Source organism: Nilaparvata lugens, chromosome 1, assembly GCF_014356525.2.
Source record: "Nilaparvata lugens isolate BPH chromosome 1, ASM1435652v1, whole genome shotgun sequence".
NCBI lineage: Eukaryota > Metazoa > Arthropoda > Insecta > Hemiptera > Delphacidae > Nilaparvata > Nilaparvata lugens.
In genome coordinates, this window is record NC_052504.1 from 12,805,984 (window position 1) to 12,826,343 (window position 20,360).

At 36.3% G+C, this 20,360-nt stretch overlaps 1 protein-coding gene across 1 annotated transcript in view; it reads left to right on the forward strand.

Moving 5' to 3' along the window:
* Positions 1 to 12,805, forward strand: part of LOC111051780 (frizzled-10) — a 29,219-nt gene extending 16,414 nt beyond the window's left edge. The window contains exons 2-6 of the mRNA XM_039430558.1: positions 3,575 to 4,011; positions 5,539 to 5,835; positions 6,985 to 7,171; positions 9,927 to 10,165; positions 11,321 to 12,805. Of these exons, the coding sequence (XP_039286492.1) occupies positions 3,575 to 4,011; positions 5,539 to 5,835; positions 6,985 to 7,171; positions 9,927 to 10,165; positions 11,321 to 11,564 (1,404 nt within the window). The 3' untranslated portion in view covers positions 11,565 to 12,805. The remainder of the gene's footprint in view (positions 1 to 3,574; positions 4,012 to 5,538; positions 5,836 to 6,984; positions 7,172 to 9,926; positions 10,166 to 11,320) is intronic.
* Positions 12,806 to 20,360: the final 7,555 nt, after the last annotated feature.

Sequence of the window (20,360 nt, forward strand, 5' to 3'; positions counted from 1 at the left end):
AGATTCAATGTGGTTTTATCAATGTATTGTGGAGTTTAATCCAAGATAGACCAGATTTTGACTTAATCCTATATAGATTACAAAGCGAATAGGATATTCTGTTATTCAGCATGTATATCCCTATTTATTTATTTCTTGAAATTTGAAGAAACTTTGAAGTAAGATGGTTTCAGCAATTTCAAAACCAATTTTACAGATTACATTTACATGATTGTTGAATGATCTTGCGTTACAAAAACTATTTTATTTTATTTACGGTATTCAACTTATTTTTGGCACACGTTGAAATTATTCTCAGAAATTAGTGGTTGATGTATTGGAAATGAATCAATTGACATTATGAGATTATCATAATTGAGCATTTTGAAATTCTACTGGTATCAAAGGAATATTCTCCGAAAGGATTACTGCTGGAGAATAAAAAATCAAACGTATGGAACAGTTGAGCTATTAATGTCAAAATAGTCATTTATTACTGCACTATTCACAACATGCAATTTAGCATGGAACAACATTCAATACGTGAACAAAGTGAATTCAATTCGTGCCCACGTTCATTGAGATTGAGACTTGGCATATCTATATTTCATCTAAGGCCAAGGCCACCCACCCTTTCAGTGGGAGAGAGACAGAGAGGGATAGGGGTGAGTGAGAGGCGGTTGTCAATGCGGGGCTAATGCATGTCGGCTTCATATAATTCACTTTTGATCAATGAAAGAAAAAGGAAGGCAACAATTAAAGGCAATCTCAAAGGAACGTCGAACGATAAAGACTGGATTCTTTTGGTTTCTCTGCTATGCTGGGCAAGAAATCGGATCGGAATGAACATTTTGTCGGCTCCGTCTCGCTGAGATAATTTCGTCTACCCTTGCTCTTCATTACATCAAACGGCGGGCGGTGACGATTATTTATATTAATGAAAAGCAAATAAACTGAAATAAAACTCCGACTTTTTGTGTCGTTTCCGTTTATCGACTGGTATGGCAGCTTCTGTCTCGCTCGCACATTCCCTTTTCAGCGGTTTAATACTGTAGGAGACAATTATGACAGAGCAAGAAAGAAAGAAATGCACAAAGAAGAGTGCGCGAACTGAAAAAGCCATCTGGTCATTTTGAAAGTTTATCGTTGCCGGCTTGCATGAAGACTTTTTCACATCGGTGCAGAAAAAAGTTGTAGAATCTTGAAATTTCGTTGTGACATTCGCAAAGGGCGAACAGTTGAAGACCGCATTCAACTTTTTCGAACGGGATGCGAACTGACGAAGTGCTGACATTTTAATGGCTATCTCTGTTCTTGGCCATCACATCTCTGATGAAATGCACTTGCCGCAGCCCGAATTGCTAATCGAATTCCACAACTGTCGCCGCTGCTGTGTTGCTGCTCTGCTCTGCTTTGCTCCCAACTCGTGAGAACGTTGTCTCCCAGACTGGTTATAGTTATGGCTGATGATGGTTATGCCATAAATTACAACTTTTTAAAAAAAATCCAAGTGCAAAATTTGAGAATCCTTTTCTTGCAAAAATATCAGTACATTGTATTCTGGAACTTGGTGTGTTATACTTGTTATGAAAGATTTGAACTCGTTAATTAGAATTTAACTATTATGAATTGAGTCCATGACAAATTAAATAGATCAGTATCATTTCTACGATACGTTATTCATCTTTGTGTCACCTTATCTTCAGTTTCTTTTTCTCAATCATGGTGGATTTCCACATTCTACGGAACTAGTCCTTGAGGAATGAGTTGATTTGATAGTCAGCAACAAGTGGGGTGTCTTTGAAAGTCTTGATAGAACTGACTATATGTCATATTCTAGCATAATTCTGAGAGGTATCTGTATCTCAGATAAATCCCTTTTTCCTACGACTTGATAAATAAATAGATCATGTTCTGAATATACTGCCTATTTAGTGCCCATTTTAGTTATTAGTCTGCAATTAAACTATTTTGATTAGGAACTAAGTGTTGCCGTGTTGGGTTCGATTCCCGCACAAGGAAATAATTTTTAGATGTATATACCTCTAATCGAAATTCCTTCTATAGGTTTTATAACTTCATTCCTTTTATAGCTTTTCTTCCTGTTAATATTTGCATTGGCTTCAGGGCAAATAGCGATTGATATGGGCTTGAATCAATAATATTATCATGATGTATTCATAATTTCAATGCAATATCAATACCATAATTCACATGTACTACTTTTCCGAAAAATATCACTGTCTTCACTGAGATAATATTAATTGAATATTTATAAATTTTATGATGAAGCCTGTCTCCCGTAATTGAAAACTAGTGTTATCATATAATTTGAAAGTCACATTTCTTCGATTTGCAATCGCAGAACCTTTGTTCTTCCACTTATCATACAGGTTTTCCCGTTTTCTCAAATGAATAAATTCACACACGAATTCTTCGCTGAGAGGATGTCGGCCTAATACAGGGCCGAACTCATGTATTGGTTGAGAGGATGGTAGCAGTCTGATAGACCGTGAGTTGAGCTTTGGCGACATCTTTCGGATTTCTATCAATTTTTTTCCACTCCGAGTCTTATAATCTCGTTCTCTTCTCGGTCAGTAACCATAAAGGGACGATGAACGACAAAAAGAAGAAGTTGGATGAAAATAAGAAGCAGCATCGATGACAGCTGCTCTTCTAATGGCTGATGCCTTCTCGCTTCAATTTTGTCGTTTTGTCTCGCTTGGAAATCCTCCATGACCGGTTCTTCTATTAGATGCATATGCGCTCTCTCACACATGAGTAAACCCTGTCTTTTCCACCGCAACCACTCACGGGGGAAATGAAGCCGGCCGGTCGCCTTCCGTTGATGCAGCAAGAACTCGCTAATAACGGCGTAATTGAGCTACTCCTCTTCCTCATCATCCTCCTCCTACTCCTCCTTCTCCACACCATCCATCTATTCCTCCTCCCCCTCCTCCTACCACAGGTCTCACCTGTTGAGCGCGCGTACTTTTTTATTGCTGCACATTCGGATTACGATGCAAAGAAGTATTTATATGCGTTTTATGCTTTGAGCTTTGAGGCGGCGGCATCAGTACACAACGCACGGCTCCGATTCCATTGCCACATTAATGTGAAATGTGCTATAAAAACTGGAAATGGATGAGAGAAGAGCGTGTGTCTGGAGAGAAGAGAGAAAGAGAGAAATAGACAGAGTGTTTGAGAAAGAGAGTGTGTGTGAGAGAGTGAAAGAGGGTGTGAATTGCCATCAGGTACATACATGAACAAGAAATAAGCTATCACATGAATATACAATGACAAGGTGTTCACTATCGAAGCCGTCGTGAGAAGCTGCTGAGAAAGTCTGTCTGATCGTTTGATTTCTATAAGGGGAAAACTAAATTTTGAATTTGGATAAATTGATTGAATTATCAACAATAGGTATTATTTATATATCTAAATGGAGTGATGCTTATTTTTATTGTTATGATAAATTAAAATAAGTTATAAATTTGAACTCTTCCAAGTTTTATCTAGTTTGACAAGCTTATATTTTGTTCGAATGTGTGTTAATAGAAAATCTTTAATAGTTTGTTGTATTTGGTTTTTTCAGTTGCAAGTGTTCATGCCGTTGGTGCGCTACAACTGTTCGCGACACCTGCGCTTCTTCCTGTGCTCGGTGCTGGCGCCGTTCTGCTCGGAGCACGTGGTGGGCGCGATCCCCTCATGCCGCGGCCTCTGCGAGGAGGTGGAGCACGACTGTCACCCGCTCATCAGCAGCATGGACTTCCAGTGGCCGGCGCAGTTCAACTGTTCCCGCTTTCCCGTACCCAACAACGGCCTCTGCATGCATTTCTCCAACTCGTCGTCGGCGCCAACCTCGGCGGCAGGCGACGACACTCGCGGCGACGATTGGCATCGCGACGCCGCCGCCGTACGTCAGTGTCCGCCCGACTTCGCGAGGGCGCGCGAGGTCACAGGCGTTCCTTGTGCGCCACGCTGTGGACGCGACGCGTACTATCGCGCTGACGACAAACTCTTTGCTGAAAGGTACAGTATTCAAATTCATTTAATTCCTCTTCAATGATACAAACATGTTTGAATAATAGTGACAATATTACAGAGAAAGAATATTCTTCACTTTGGCTATGGTGCCTGTGTGCGAAGAATCAATTTATCTCATATTACCTATATTTGAAATGAAATATATTGTCTTTCTATAAAATGATGAATTCATAATTTCGCATGAAAAGTGCAGCTAGCACTATTGTATTGTGGCAAATACTAAGTACTTATATGCCATGACTTTGTAATTTGTGTCAAGTGCATGCAGATTGAATGTAACTGAGGGAAAAATTTGAATGTGTCAAATCTTTCTTGTATTTTATTTTGTGGAAAGAATTGGAATATGTTGCAAGTGAACATCTATTCATTATTGTCTTAAAACTCTGTTAAGAGAATCATTAAACCGTTCAAATCGAACCTTTTAAGCAAAAACGCCCTCACTTCAATCCACAATTACAGTTCATTGTCAGATCTTTCAAGCAATATTGATTTTTGTAATCTTGACTTCTCTTGTAACACTTCTTGATAACTTTGTATGGTCAATAATAAAAAGTGAATATTGAGCAGACGAGATAAGAATTCACAATTAACTAACACGTAAATACGAGATTGCAACAAGGAAGATTCAAATCAGTTTGCATCCAAGTAGAAACAGGAGAGTGGTTTCATTGAATGGCATTATATTAATGCAGTATATGGAGCGATCATTAAAATGCACCCCGCTACACTGGGCGAACAGTGTTACCTTATGAAAAGGATCATTCTAATAGAATAATGTACCACTCCATAAATTATATTATCTCATTATGAATCTTGAACATTTATGAATACATTCTACTCTAAAAATCACAAAATACAAGAACATTACGTACGATAACTTAGTTTTTATTCAAAAGATCTCTCAGAAAAGAAGTTATCCCATGGTATAGGTCGTTCATGTTCCAGATTTCAAGTTGATTTTTTTCGACTACTATCTATTATTACTGTTTTGGCCTTGAAAGAGTGTCACATAGCTTTGGCCTTGAAAGAGTGTGCCTTGAAGAACGGCACAGAATGAGAGACTACCAGTGTCACATAGCTTCACTAGGACTATCGGCTTGAGAACATAAACTTCCTATACCATGGGATATCTTCTTTTCTCTGGTACCGTATCTTCTTTTCATATCTACTATAATAATAATAATAATAATATAATAATAATAATAATAATAATATCGAGTGACCTGGTTGGCTCAGGTCTGGTGTCAGAGTTTTCAGGTCGCAACTGATCAATTTCAGAGCCTCTGACATTACCTAACGACTGCTTTTTTGGCAGCCGGGACCGACGACTTAAGGTGTCCATCCGAAATACGGTAGTGGCCCGAGATAAATATCATTCATATCTACTAATGCTATCTTTTCTCTATGGTAAAAAGTTCACGATGTGGAGTGGATGAGTTGGATATTGTACTGCATCTTAATTGATTTTTGGAAGATGATGCAAAATTGACGGGTTGATATTCTTTGTTTTAGATGGATGACTGGCTGGGCCTGGCTGTGTTTCGTGTCGACACTGTTCACACTGCTGACGTTCTGGGTGGAGCCGGCGCGGTTCCGCTACCCGGAACGACCGGTCGTGTTCCTGGCGCTCTGCTACAACGCGATGTCGCTCATCTACATCGCGCGCGTGTCGCTCGGCTCCGCGCTGTTTACTTGCGTCGCCGCCGGCCAGGGCTACAGCTCATATGTGGCCGTTGACGGCCTCGAGAGTGCCGCCTGCACTGTCACCTTCCTGGCGCTCTACTACTGCAATCTCTCCGCTGGTGTATGGTACGTAGACATAGGCCACATAGCAATCCACATCAATTGCTATACTCTGTACAAATTAACTTCTGACTTGGAGGAATATGCGGCGCAGAGAAATGGAGGGAGATCAGCCAATTGATGGTGATGGATAGAGCCATAGGTAGAAGCGCAGTTGCCAATTTGTCGATTAGAGTCAGTCGACTGAAGGATTCCAGATAGGAATCTCCATAAGTTTAACATGAGCGCTTGAATACTCACGAGAAATTAGAGGAATGGCCGGTTAGAACGGCAGCCGTTGTATCCCTACCTCTGTATGCCTTCTCTGCTGCGCATGTCCATTCCAAGTCAGAGGTTATTTTGTACAGAGTATGATAAGAGTGGAGTCAGCTTAGTTCAGCTGATGAGGAACATTGTGGAAGAGAAAAATTAGGGAATGATCACTTTCACATTGAATAACAAAAGGTTCACAGAATAATAATACAATAATAATTGATTAATACAGGTCCATAGAATAATATGTGCACCATTACACTAATTAATCTTCTTTTTTTGAGCTATTCAATAATTTATTCACTATATGTAATAATAATATTCAATAAGATTATGAATGCATCAAGATTATTGTTTCCTTTCTTTCTGTAAAACTTTTAATATGCAACTCTGGTTTGCGCACAGGCATTTTTTGCCCATGCAGACCACTTTCTAAAGATTTATTTGGCTTAGTGTATTCATGAGGTTGTTTTTATTCTTTGTTGTTGTTTTATATTGAAAATGAGTACATAAGATTTCTACTTTGTAAATTGCATTTTTTCTTTGAAATAAATATCTTTTGTGTGTATGTCAAAAAAACAAGAACAATAATAATTGAATAATACATGTTCAGAGTGGAGTGAGATTAGTTCAGCTGATGAGGAACATTGTGGAAGAGAAAAATTAGGTAATGATCACCTTCACATTCAATAATACAGGGTTACACAACGATGAAAGCTCAATAATTGAAGTTGACATTTATTGAATAAGTGTTGCCTGTAGCCTACTTAAGGTTGATAGATTAATTCTATATTCAGGTTACATTGTTATGACTTCACTATTTGAAAATTTGCTTCAAATATAAATGAATTTTCGCTTTTTTGGTTGTGAATGATGTGACATGATGGTGCCCGCATTGTGCAGGTGGGTGGTGCTTGCGGTGGCGTGGTTCCTGTCGGCGGCGAAGAAGTGGTCTAGCGAGGCAGTGCACAGTCTGGCCTCCTACTTCCACCTGGCGGCCTGGGCGGGCCCCGCCGTCCTTGCTGTTCTGGCGCTCGCCTTCCATCGGGTCGTCGCAGACGAGCTCACCGGTCTCTGCCAAGTCTCTGAGGTAAACATTCATTTCTGTTCACTTCGTCTGCTCAGGCTAGGTTACTGAGAAAAGCATCCAAACAGAAATTTAAACCACCTTATCTAATTATTTACGATATGCAATTCCAGCCTTAAATAATTTATATCAGCCTTTTATTAGAAGAAATTTAGGAGTTATAATAAGTGTTCCATTTCTTAAGAAGTTCTTGAGATTTCAGATTAGAGTAACTAACATAATAAAAACAATATAAAAACCTTGTAGTATCCTTTATTATTAAAGTACTACCGGTAAAACCGGTAAAACTAGAAATATTTCAAAGTTATTTAATAATAAAGGGTACTACAAGGTTTTTATATTGTTTTTATTTATTTGTACAAAATTAGTCCATGTAAGTGAAGTGTTTTTAACTAAAATATTAAAAAAAACATAATTATTCTGGTTTGAAGTACAAATCATACAGTGAGCAGGGGAAATTCAAATTCAATTTTTTATCTATTCCAATAGAATATCAGCCATTGAGTAAACAGTTTACAATTGGCTTTGTCGTCATTAATTTTCTATAGTTTGTCATTATTTTCTAGTCAGTTATTCACAAGGATCCAATTCACAAGTCACAAGTAATAGAGAAAAGTGAATAACTAAACAGACTCTACACAAAACTGTTCCTCTCCCGAATTTCAATAGATTGATATACGAAGGTCATTCATTTTTCAACCTTCGACTGGCCATACATAGAAGACAAATATAAATAAAAATATTAATCGGAGTAGCCTTCAATTATTTTGTCCAACAAGTTTCTGCTTCTATAATGCCATTTTCAAGACTTTAAAATGGCATTAGTAGCCGAAACATGTAGTGACAAAATAATTAAAGGGTACTCCGATTAATATTAAAAGTAGCCCTAAAGAAAAAATACTTGTATATAAAAGAATTATTATTTTTTTAACAGCACCAACTGTTTCTTGTTTTTATGTTTTGTTTTTGTTTATCATAGAATAATAATTATTGTGTTTTACTAACTTTTATCTAATTTAATCTACAAAATTATATTTGTGTGTAAGTTCCACTAATCTTTGTTCTTATTTTGGTTTAATTTCTTAGTTTATATTGAATAAATATATTACTGCAACTTAGGTCTACGCACAGGTTTTACCTTGTAAGCTACTCCTTAAACATAGATGGACATAAAAAAATATACTGCAGTTTTGAGATCATTTTATATATTTAATAGTATTTTGCTTGTATTATTTTTAGATGTTATAATATTAGATTACTATAATTGTGTATGTTTTTTGAGAAATAAATTTGAATTTTCATCAAAAGTTACTTACACTTAAGATTATTCTTCGACATAATTTGCCATACCAGTGGACCAGCCTAGCAAAACCCTCTTCAAGAAATGCTGCTGCCACATGAGTCAAGTGAACTATGACGTTGTTTTGGAGCTCCTCGTTAGTAGGCAAGCTCTGCCCTCAAAGTCATGTCTTGAGTCTAGGGGGAAGGTATCAGCAGAGAAAACTTCCATACTGTTTATTCGATGGTATGAGTTACTAGTGGCCAAGTCAGGTATTTATGATGGGTGATCGAAATTATCCCATTTGATTTGCTGGAGAAGCCGTTTGGTTGCACCATCACTGTGAGGCCGAGTTGCCATTGATCATAACGATTCCAGAAGTAATGATTTTGATTAAATTTTCTTCCTGGAGACTCTTAAAAGAGTATAGGAAATCGTCAAGAAGGACTATTTGTCAAAAAATAAAAGAATACAAATAAACATATGTATAGGTATATTATATACATCACATTCTACAATGCACATTACAATTTAACTCTCCCAAAAGCCTCATTCTCCATCCATAAATTCTTGAATACTGTAGTAAACCCCGTTTGGTAAATATTTTTTCAATTGCTTTTGAAAATATCCTTATTCTCATTTTCTCTCAAAGCTGACGGCAGTTTACTCATAAATTTGATACCCATATAAGAAGGCCTATTCTCATAATGAGCTGTCCTGTGGTATTGTGCAGAAAATTTACTCTTATTTCTTGTGTCATAATTATGTATGTCACAGTTTCTGTACAGTAATTTCAACTGACGTCTCTAATTTTCTGACACCATTCACGTAAATATCACCATCATAACGTTTCCTACATGAACTTGAATTAATTAGATTTATGCTGAACATCGGCTTGCAAAAACGAATAAAACTACGCAACTAGCACTTGGCGGCAGCCTGAGTTGAGGTGGCCATGTTTATGAGTCTATAACTCGACAACAATTGACGATTTGAACGTACCGATCACAGGGCGTTTGGTCGGGATGACAAGCTGTACAGCTCGCTGAAAGTCACCTTCCTTCCTACCGCTCCTCTGTGTCTTATGATAGTGATCGGAGGTTGGAAAAATGACCCTCGTAAATAATATCAAGTATATAGAATACGATGTATAGTGTAAAGTAAGATAATTGACGATTGAAAACTCTTCCTTTGACATCAGTAAAATATTGTAATTTATTTTTCACTATTAACTCCTTTGGTTTCTTTTTTGTTTCTTGTTAGCTTGATTCTGTTCTGAATTATTGGTGCTCTCACTCAGTGGACAGGATTTTTCCTTTGCTGGGTGATGCGAAGAGTATTTAAATTTTCTTAAAATTTGATCTCCATTATCGAATTATTCTAAGGAATTTATAGAATGATTTTATGCTGTATCTACTAAGTATGAGGTGTAACGTGTATTAATTTTGGCAGTAAAATTATTATTATTGGATGTTGTAGGTGGCAACAATGGGCTTCGTGGTGGCGCCTCAGGGCATCCTGCTTGGCGTCGGTCTGCTGATCGCCGGGAGGGGCGCCGCGGCGCTCGTTCAGGTGCGAAGGGAGGTGCGTCGTTCAGGCTCGGCCACCGCCAAACTGGAACGACTGATGACGCGGCTGGCAGTCTTTACCGCACTCTATGTTCTGCCGACGCTTGGCGCACTCGCCTGTACGCTCTACGAGGCCTGGCACCGACCTAGGTAAACAATTCTCACCAACCAAACAAAGTATTGATTATGAAATAGAAACACACATACATCATCAAATTCTACAGTTTTATTTGGTACAGGATCATGGTTTCGTGACCACACAGGTTACATTTTCAAGCTGACAGTGACAGTGACTCGGTCGAAAGTATTGATTGATTGAATTACTTTATTTACGCAAATTACAATATACGTGTCCCACGAAATTTATCTATTTACCTGCTTAAAATGTATGAATTCATGTCTACTAATTTTTATTTATAAAATAGAATAATTATAGTAACTTTTTTTTGAAATTAATGAAATAATAGATTAAAAATACAAACAACTAGTTTCAGTGATTCACACCATCTTCAGGTTTTAAAAATAAATTTTACCTGCTTATAAGACTGTACATAGAGTGTCCCACGAAAGGTGTAACGGCCTAAGACCATAGATTCTTCTTGAAATTTGCAACAAACAATATACAGTAAAGTTTTCTTATATCAACTTTAGTTTTCGAGATAAATCGATTTTTCATTTTTTTTCAAGAACTAGAAAGAAATTTCCAATGAGATTCAAACAATTCGTTCCTTTGACGTTTTTAGGAGCTCTCAAATTTGAAATAAAGTACATTCGTCTAGTTCAAAGCCAAATTTCAAACAGTTTGAACGCTCATGAAAGGTTCAAAAGTCATAGGAATAAATTTTATTAATCTTATTGGATTATTTTTCCTCTTCACAACAATATCCTTAGAATGAGAATTTGACTGATAGTCTTCTAGTTTTGACGTTTTTCAAAAATATCGAAAAATCCATAAATACGGTATCTCGAAAACTAAGGTCTATATGATAAAATTTTACTGGACAATTTTGGTGCAAATTTAATTTAGAATCTATGGTCTTCGGCTGTTACACCTTTCATGGGAAACTCTGTGTACAGACCGATAGTCCTAGTAATTAGTTCTTTAGGAAACTCTTTTCAACAAGTTTTCAAAACTATAAATACTATTGGGGCGTATCATGAAGAGTATCTCATACAAAATCATTCTCCACTTGTGCTGGACTTTATAACGTGATTCTGACTATGGACTTGAAAGGAGAACATTTAGATTTTTAATAAGAAAACAAAGCAAACACAAGACTTAACGACAATCTTGAACTATTTCAGATGGCGTTCGCTGGCGTTGCTGTCGGCCCTGGACTGCCAGGCGAACCCGCGCTGCGTGGCGGGGCCGGCCTACGCGGCACACTCGGCCGGCGTCGAGGTGGTACTGCTTCGACTCTTCCTCAGTCTGGTCGTCGGCGTGTCGTCCGGCATGTGGGTCTGGTCTGGCAAGACATGTCGCTCGTGGACCCGTCTCTTCACAGCTCCACGCAAGGGCGATCGTCCGCTACCTGTCACCAGGGTATAAAATACCCTCACATACTTTGTACATAACATTTGTATCAAAACATGTATATAAAATTATATTTATATTGTACAGAATAGGTTAATATATTGTTTATGCTTCAGTATTGTAAAAACTGACGAACAGAATGATCTTCTATTGTGTATAGTTTGTATTGTAACTTGTATATTTATACTGCTGAGACTTGATTTAATATTCTACTGTTATGCTGAAGCCTTTTACATTGTAAAAACTTGCTAAAAAGGTACTAATGTATACTATTTTTATCGAAGCGTGTATTTTTATTTCGGTTTAATAATGTGAAAAAATTTATAATACTTTTAGGCTTTAATATACAAACTGACCAAAAAACATAATCATCGAGTGTAAAATTGATGAGTTCATATAATTAAATGATGCTATCATATAAAAAATGGCTAAACAAAATTTGTTATTCAAATGTCATGTTATGATTCTTTAAGCAATTGTATACTTTTCAACTTAATAATTATTATTCAATAGCTTACAATGAGATCGAATGAAATTTAATTTTTGGAAATCAGATAATCTAGTATGAAGGATGGTTCTGAATCGAAAGATTATACTCACCCTGTACAGGATTCATAAGTAGAACCCTGGAACGATTCACCTCTCCCGCAGCATCAAATGCTACTATGCATAGCAATAACATTTGATCAACTAGCTCAGTTTTTGCCAGCTATTCGAGTATATAAAACACCATAATTTCAGGAATTCAATAGTCAGAAATGCGCAATTGGCTTATTTCAACATCTGCACGCCCCCGCAACGGAAAACGGTGATCTTTATCATAATTTATATAAGTTATGAGTTTTAAATCTGCTCAAAACTGTTGCTGTTCTAACAAAAATATTACCGTATTTATGACAGCAGATGATAGAACAATGCTTCTCTCTTCTATTCTCTTATTGACTGATGACTAAAAATTATTATGCAAATGAATGATGATTATGCAAAATTATTCTTTAATTGTGTGCTTTGACATAGAAATAAGAGAACACATGAGCACTTAAATAAATATTCTAGTTTTCTCTTATTAACGAAGTACTGCTCAACCACAATACCGGTAATCTTATTTACAGTAGAAAAGAAGGACTGTTCAAATAAACATTTTGTATATATACTCAAGTAACGAAGAGCATTTATCTCAAGTGCTACTCCATATTTTAAAATTGTACATTAATGTATAAATTCATGTAATAAAAACCATTATTTTACTTATAATATGATCTGGTTTATTTCATTTCAAGTTTCTTCTTGATCAAACCAATCGATGCTAACAATTTTAATAGAATTTTGAATAAGAATGATGAATTGAAAATTTGGAATAAGGGTTATGGTTCACAGAATATAATATACATTATAATACTGAGCCGCCTGGCTCATCTCGTAATGTGTTTGAAAATGCATCGATTGAGAATGCGCAAATTCTTAAAGGTTGCTCCTCCATCAATACTTTAAATTTATGTATTTTAAGTTTGAGTATTTTTACTTTCCTTGCCCTATTACTGGGTACCTATTACATAGGTAAGGAAAGTATTGCATTCCAAAAAATTAAGGTACCCTTATTTCATGTTTTCCATAGTTTCAAGGTCCCCTGAGTCCAAAAACATGATTTTTGGGTATTGGTCTGTGTGTGTGTGTGTGTGTATGTGTGTATGTTTGTGAACACGATAACTCCATTCCTAATCAACCGATTGACTTGAAATTTTAAAGTTAAAAGTTAGGCTCGGATCGGGAGAAATCCGTGAGTGTGTAGGCGATTTAATTGCGAGCCGAGCCAGGCCGAGCCGAGCCGAGCCAAATCCGTCCAGGGCTACTGGCGCGGCTCGGCTCGGCTCAGCTCGGGGCGAAATCCGTGAGTGTGTAGGCTCTCCCGGCCGGGCGCGTGTAGTTACCAAAATCGAAATCGTTTAAAAATCGAGATAGCAAAATTTTGATTTCAGATTCGGATTCAGCGCCCTCGAATCAGTAAAATGATTCGCGGGAGCTCTAAAATAGTCGAAAATGAAAACTCTGTGAGCACTTTAATGTTATTAATGAAGAATTCTATTTCTATGAAGAATTTAGTTGAACTTATAGCAAGAAAGTAGGTACTAGTACTGTAAAATAATAATACCAGTGTTTCCCAAAAAAATATTAGCTGTAGAATAAACATTGTAAGAGATTTTTTGAATAAGTTATCAAAATCACTAAATGGAAAGAATTTATAGGTCTCAAGCAAACAGCTGTATTGCTATCCCTAGATACGATGTCAACAAACTCGAGATTAGATAATATCCAGGCTACAGTTTTGAACAGCCAAATGAAAAGGAAAATAATTATTATTGCTATTTATTTAATAATATAAAATCCAAATTTTTGAGGTTAGGTTCCTTGGTACTTACTGGTCAGCAACCTAAATGATTGGTCAAGCCGTATAAATTGAGAATTAGCCAGACACCTGTGACAAATTTAGTTGCATACAAATAGCATTCGCTTAAAATGTGATCAGAGGGTTAGTAACATCCGAGCCGAGCCGAGCCAAATCCGTAGGTGTGTAGGGCCTTTTTAAGTTTAAAATTTCAAGTCAATCGGTTGATTAGGAATGGAGTTATCGTGTTCACAGATTGTTACTAACTGGCTGTACCAATCTATTGCATTCCGTTGCTTGTCGAATGATACAGTATCACGGTGGTTTGTATCATGTTTGCTGTCTGCACTATCTAGCGTCACATTTTACAACTACATTAAGCTTTTCTCTACTCGATTTTCCGTCGCTGCAACTTTGATCACTGCTTTTTATCAAATTTGAAGAGGATTTTTGAAAATTTGACTATCAATGAATCTTCTTTGCTGCGTGAAGAGCTTACAAAATGATTTTTAATGCAATTGGCTCGGAATATATCACTGTAACTGACTTTATAGGTGCTGCCTCTCGCCAGAGTTTTGTGCAAATGTTTGTATGGGATAGCAGCCGTGTATATCAATTACATCAAGTAAGGATCTTATTCGCGAATGTCTATCTCTTCACTATGCTTCTCACGATATAATTGTAATGCTGGGACATTGGACATGTTCATAAATGACTTGGAGAAATTATATTTATATGGGGCGATTGCTGAGATCGGGATTATCTCTTGCGCTCGGCTAAAAACCGGTTTTTGCGCCGCAGATCAAAAATCGGTTTGCTGAGATCGGGATTAACCACGCTCGAGCGCAAAAGTTAGCCGACCGGCAATTATCGCAGGGAAAAACCGGCGGTCAAAACATCGGCTGCTGAGATCCAGTCTAGGCTAAAAATTAATCTCGGTGGATTGCTGAGATCGGGATCAGGCTAAAATGAGATAATCTCAGGAGCAAAAATGATGATTTTAGACTCCAACTTAGACCTGCTAGGAGGCAGGTTTAATTCGGGATTAAGCTATTAACTCGCTATTCTTTTGATTTTATTGAAAACCAATGTCAAATTGGGGTTCATCTTTGAATTCTGAATAATTTCATTACCCATAAGTCATATTTAATAGTTATTTGTATATCTAGAGTGAAAAGTGCTGTTTTTTCTCCCTGAGGGAAAAGTTTGAAGCCCGAGGCGAAGCCCGAGGCGAAGCCGAGGGTAACAATTTTCCTGAGGGCAAAAAACCATTTTTCACTCGTGATATACACAACATTTTTCCTCCACCTACATTTTTATAAAAACTGCAAATAAAATAATTTTTAAAAACGTAGTATGTGACCAAACAATGTGTTACAACATAATCTAAAAAGTAAACAGAAACAGCTGGCTTGTAATCACAGTTCTCCGACAGCACCATCTGTCGGCTAAAGTTGTAACAATGACAGCCACAACTACAGCTATGATGAAGTTCCCGTTTCAAATTTGATTAGTTAATAAGTAATATTCGTTGGCTGGTATTTTGAATACCTAACATGGATTAAAAGAAAAAAATATATAAATTTTTTCTAGTATAGTGATATGAAGTTTGTATAATAATTTCAGCATACAAACATAAATTTATATATCGATCAAATGTCTGGTTGAGGTATTGAATTTAGTTGGTTTAATGACTACTCTATATGCTTCCTCATCTGAGCTTAGACCTTCTGACCTATTCCAAATATACGTTTTTAAAATAGAGATGCTTCCCATGTTATTTAAATGGAGTCACTTTTACTCCCTAGGGAGTTTTTCTGTTTTTTAGTACCGAGAGCGAAAAAGTGACACTTTAGTATCATGTTTCAGGGAGTAAAGTAAGTACTTTTGACAGTAGGTGGAGGAAAAATGTTTTTCGCCACACTTGGATGTAATGAGCTGGTTTACGTGCGTCATATGGTGGCCGAAAGTGATTGTTTTCCGACCAGGCCGGTAAAACTTTACGGCCCTAGGGCTGTAAAATGACCTTGAATAACAGCTGATTCTGATTTGATATGAACGGGTTTACAAAATAGTTTATGAAACAGAATCAGTTTATGCTTCTAGAATTGAATAAAGTATTTTGCAATAAGATACTATCATTTCATTTGGATGAATGAAATACAAATAAGATATTATAAACTACTCAAATTCAATTTTCAGAGTATAATAGAATCTAACCTCAAACCTCATAGTACTAGAGATGTGTCGTTCGGTCATGACCTGTTCGAATTGAACGGATCATTAAGGTGAACGAGTGATCCGGATCACATTTATTCAAAAAAACCGTTCATTTGACCCGTTCATCAACTGGGGTAAACCCCTGTTTTTACACATCAACTGTGGTGAACCTTTTTTTTTTTTTTTTTTTTTGCTTGTTTATAGGAAAGCTATAGGAAATTAACCGTTCAATTGAACGGGTCGCGACAGTGAACGTGAACGACTGACCTGAATCAGTAAAGTGATCCGAACTTCCCATCTCTACATAGTACTGCGTTTATCACAAAACCTGGTGGATAGTTTTGGAACTACTTGGGCAATATCCATGGTGCTGAACGTTTTAACAAATAGTTTATGAAACAGAATCAGTTTATGCTTCTAGAATTGAATAAAGTATTCTGCAGTAATATACTATCATTTTATTTGGATGAATGAAATAGAGGTAAGATATCTTCTTCTTCTATATAATAAGAGAGAGTGGGGTTGTGTTTGTTCGCATCAAAACATGTCAACTTGTGGATTGCATACCGGAAAAACGGGAATGATTTAGATCTCCAAATTTTGAACATAGATTCTAAAAATATCAATCTCGTGCACCTGGAAGCCCAAATTTCTATTTTCCTTCTAGATTTTTCAGAATATTAATGTTCAAATTCATTCATGCTACCGTAGGCTAATTGAAGTTCCATAGCCCAAAGTGTGTATTTTTATCAGCAGGTTATAAGACTACCATTTACGAACGTCTATGTAGCGCAGCGGTAAGGAGCTTGCTTACGGAGCGATGGTACCTCGGTTCAAATCCCCGATGCTTCCCATTTTTTTGTTCTTAATTTTTTCCCTCGAAACGTATTATTATCAATTATTTTTTGAAGGAATTTGTTTTCATTACTATTGAACTTGGATTTTATCAAATAATTATTTTCAATGTAAAATTTTGCCACCAGTACAAATGAATTGGACATAGTCTTCATGCTGTAGGCCTATAATTTATTGAATTTCATAAGAAAAACATGAATAGATCACAATAAAATGAGTAATAATTTATATTCTTCAGTTATAATGTAGGCTACTATCAGACACGAATTCCCAGTGAAACGAGTATTTTAGGTATTTTTTTTGGAATTGGGAAAACAAAAGGCTGCCTGATTCAAATTGAGGAGGATCCTAATAGAACTAAAATTTATTGATGTATTGGAAAAATCAATATGATTCTGTGAGGTTTCCAAGTATTATGTATTCTTCAGTTTTCTATACTTTAATAACTAGATACTAATAACTATACTAATAGCTAGAGCTATGACCTTCCACTTTTGTTTTCGGAACTGCTTAATAAACAATAAATTATTCTCACATATATTGTTTATTTCTCTGTGTGGCGAAAAATAGCGTTCGCACCACGGGCAAAAATGTTTTTCCGGCTCTCAATCTTTTCTAGTCCTCGGCCTACGGCCTCGGACTTGAAAACCGATTTCGAGCCGGAAAAGTCTCATTTTCGGCCCTAGGTGAGAAATATACTATTTCCACTAATGTTTAAAATATTATAACATAAGAAAGTGAAAATGAAAACACCTTCAAACAACAAGGAAATTCTTTACCTCGCACGAAAGAGGGATCCGGGGGGCCTCCCCCGGTAAATTTAAGAAAAATACCCTCAATTTGGTGTGATTTCAAGCAATTTCCACTTGAAAAACTACATCCTAATAATGAAGTTTCTTTATGTTCAGTGGACTGATCATTATTTAATTTTTCATAGAAAATATCATAGGCCTATGTTATTTCAGTTCATATAACAAATAGAATAGAAATATAATTTCATTAGTCATTCAATTGTTTCAAAAAATAGTTTCAAAGCTATAGTCTACAAACCTATGTTTTTCATGATTTTTACTAAAGTACAAAAAAATATATTTACTGTGTGGGGGGGATATATCCATGTTCCCAGATATTACTGGGAGATTTGTATATCCTCCTTTCCCCGGTGGAAACTACTCTTTAATTATAACATAACTAGGACATTAACTAGGACATATTGTGGGTACCATACTAAAAAAAGGTGCTGGAGCATTGTTTAAGGGACTACGTTTCAATCACATGAACTGTTTTACATACATGATCTTTTCATATTCATGCATGAAACTGAATGAACAATTATCAATACATGTTAAATTGAACTTTCAATTTTTAAAGATTGTAAAAAACTGACTTACTTCAAAAAGATCTTTCTGAAGTATTTGCTATACGCAGTTCCATAGAGTAAAGATACTGTTTGAAAGTTACCTATTTATTTGTCTCTGGCAGTACGCACTAGCCCATTCACTGAGTAGCCCATAATTTTATTATCATTCTGATATTCTCTCAACACTCATATTATATATTTTTTTGTTTAAACAATGTCTGAAAATATATTAAATTGGAAGCTAATTCTTTTGACTCAATTTCTATCAGTGGTCGATTACCTTCTACGAATCTAGGCTACGATAGTATCGATGCTATCTACCCGTATAATTGATTTGAACATAATATGGAACTGCACCTACATCAGTAATGAAGGAGAACTGTATTAAATACGTTGTAATTGTACGAAAGTGTGAGATGATATCTCATGGAGGCAGCTGCGTTTGCTTTCATCATCACGGGATGCAGAAATAGTGTGCATTGCATAATTGAAGTATTAAGTTGAGTCCAGATGGTGATGAGCGACCCTTTGTTTGCGTGTTCCTTTCTGTGGAATTGATTTTGTGAGTGGATGAAGTGAATAATGGATTATCTTGAATATTTGGATTATTACGAACCAATACATCAAGTCGGCGAGTACGGTATCAGAATTTAAAACTGAAGAGAAGTGCTGATTGCTCTCAGATTTTTTGCTGATGGTAGTCCACATAGAGACTGGCGATTTATGTGAGTACTGCAGCATCATGTCGTATTATACATAGTTTTGCGGCGATAGCTATTATTTGTTTAGTAATGGAAAAATATTAAATTAAATTCCTAGCTGGACAATACGCTAGAAAAAAACTACATCTTCGAAATAAATGAAAATGAATTCCAAATGAACACCAAAAAGGTGAGGAGTTGTTCATGTGTTCACTGTAACAACATTCGAAAGAGTTTAGAAGATTATCAAATCACAGATGATCATTATAACGACGGTCAAGAGAGGATCGAGACTGAAATAGAGAGAGAATGGGAGTAAGTGGGGGAAAGAGAGAGAGAGAATGAGATTGATTGATTTTTTCTTCTTCAATATGCCCTAATAAAGGCATATTATGCCTGAGAGAGAGAGAGTGAGAGAGAGAGAGAGAGAGAGAGAGATTGATTGATTGATTATATGCCTTTATTAGGGCGGAATTAGGACTCCTGGTCCTCTCTGCCACACAACCCTTTACAAAAGAAGACAAATTTACATAAGAACAGAAAAAATAGATTACATATCATGTAATAAGATTACATAAGATTAATATAAGTAAATAAAACTCTTAATCAAAATACAGTTTAAAAGAGAATTTTAAACTTTATTTATTTATACAATTAGAAACAATATTTCAAATTCCACTAGATAAATCCTAAAGGAAAACCTCTTAGAGAGAGAGATAGAGAGAGAGAGAGAGTGAGAGAGAGAGAGGGTGTGAGGGGAATAAGAAAAAACAAAAAGAAACGAATGATGGGAGAGTGAGTGAGTGTGAGTGAGAGAGTGCAAAAGCAAGACGCAAAGACAGCGTGTGAGAGCCAAAGTAGCATTCGAGATGGCTGTTGCCAACATTGCGACAATAATTCCCCGTGGATTCCTCCAGTTGCGCCTCGGTCTGGCTAAACTTGAGCGTCGGTCTGGCTAAACCTGGGGATCAAAGTTGCTCTCGACCAAGAGATGACCGACGGCTAAACTCGATCTCAGCAAACCGATTTTTTAGCCGAGACCAAAGTTGCGCTAGACCAACGTTGCGCCGGGGTTAGCCAGACCCGATCTCAGCAATCGCCCCTAAATGTCTCAATATAGTACTATACTACTAATATTATTCATTTATATAATATATATAATAAATATATTATATTATATAGAATGAATATTTATTCATATATATATATATATATTATATATATATATATATATATATATATATATATATATATATAATATATATATATATATGTATGTATGTATGTGTGTG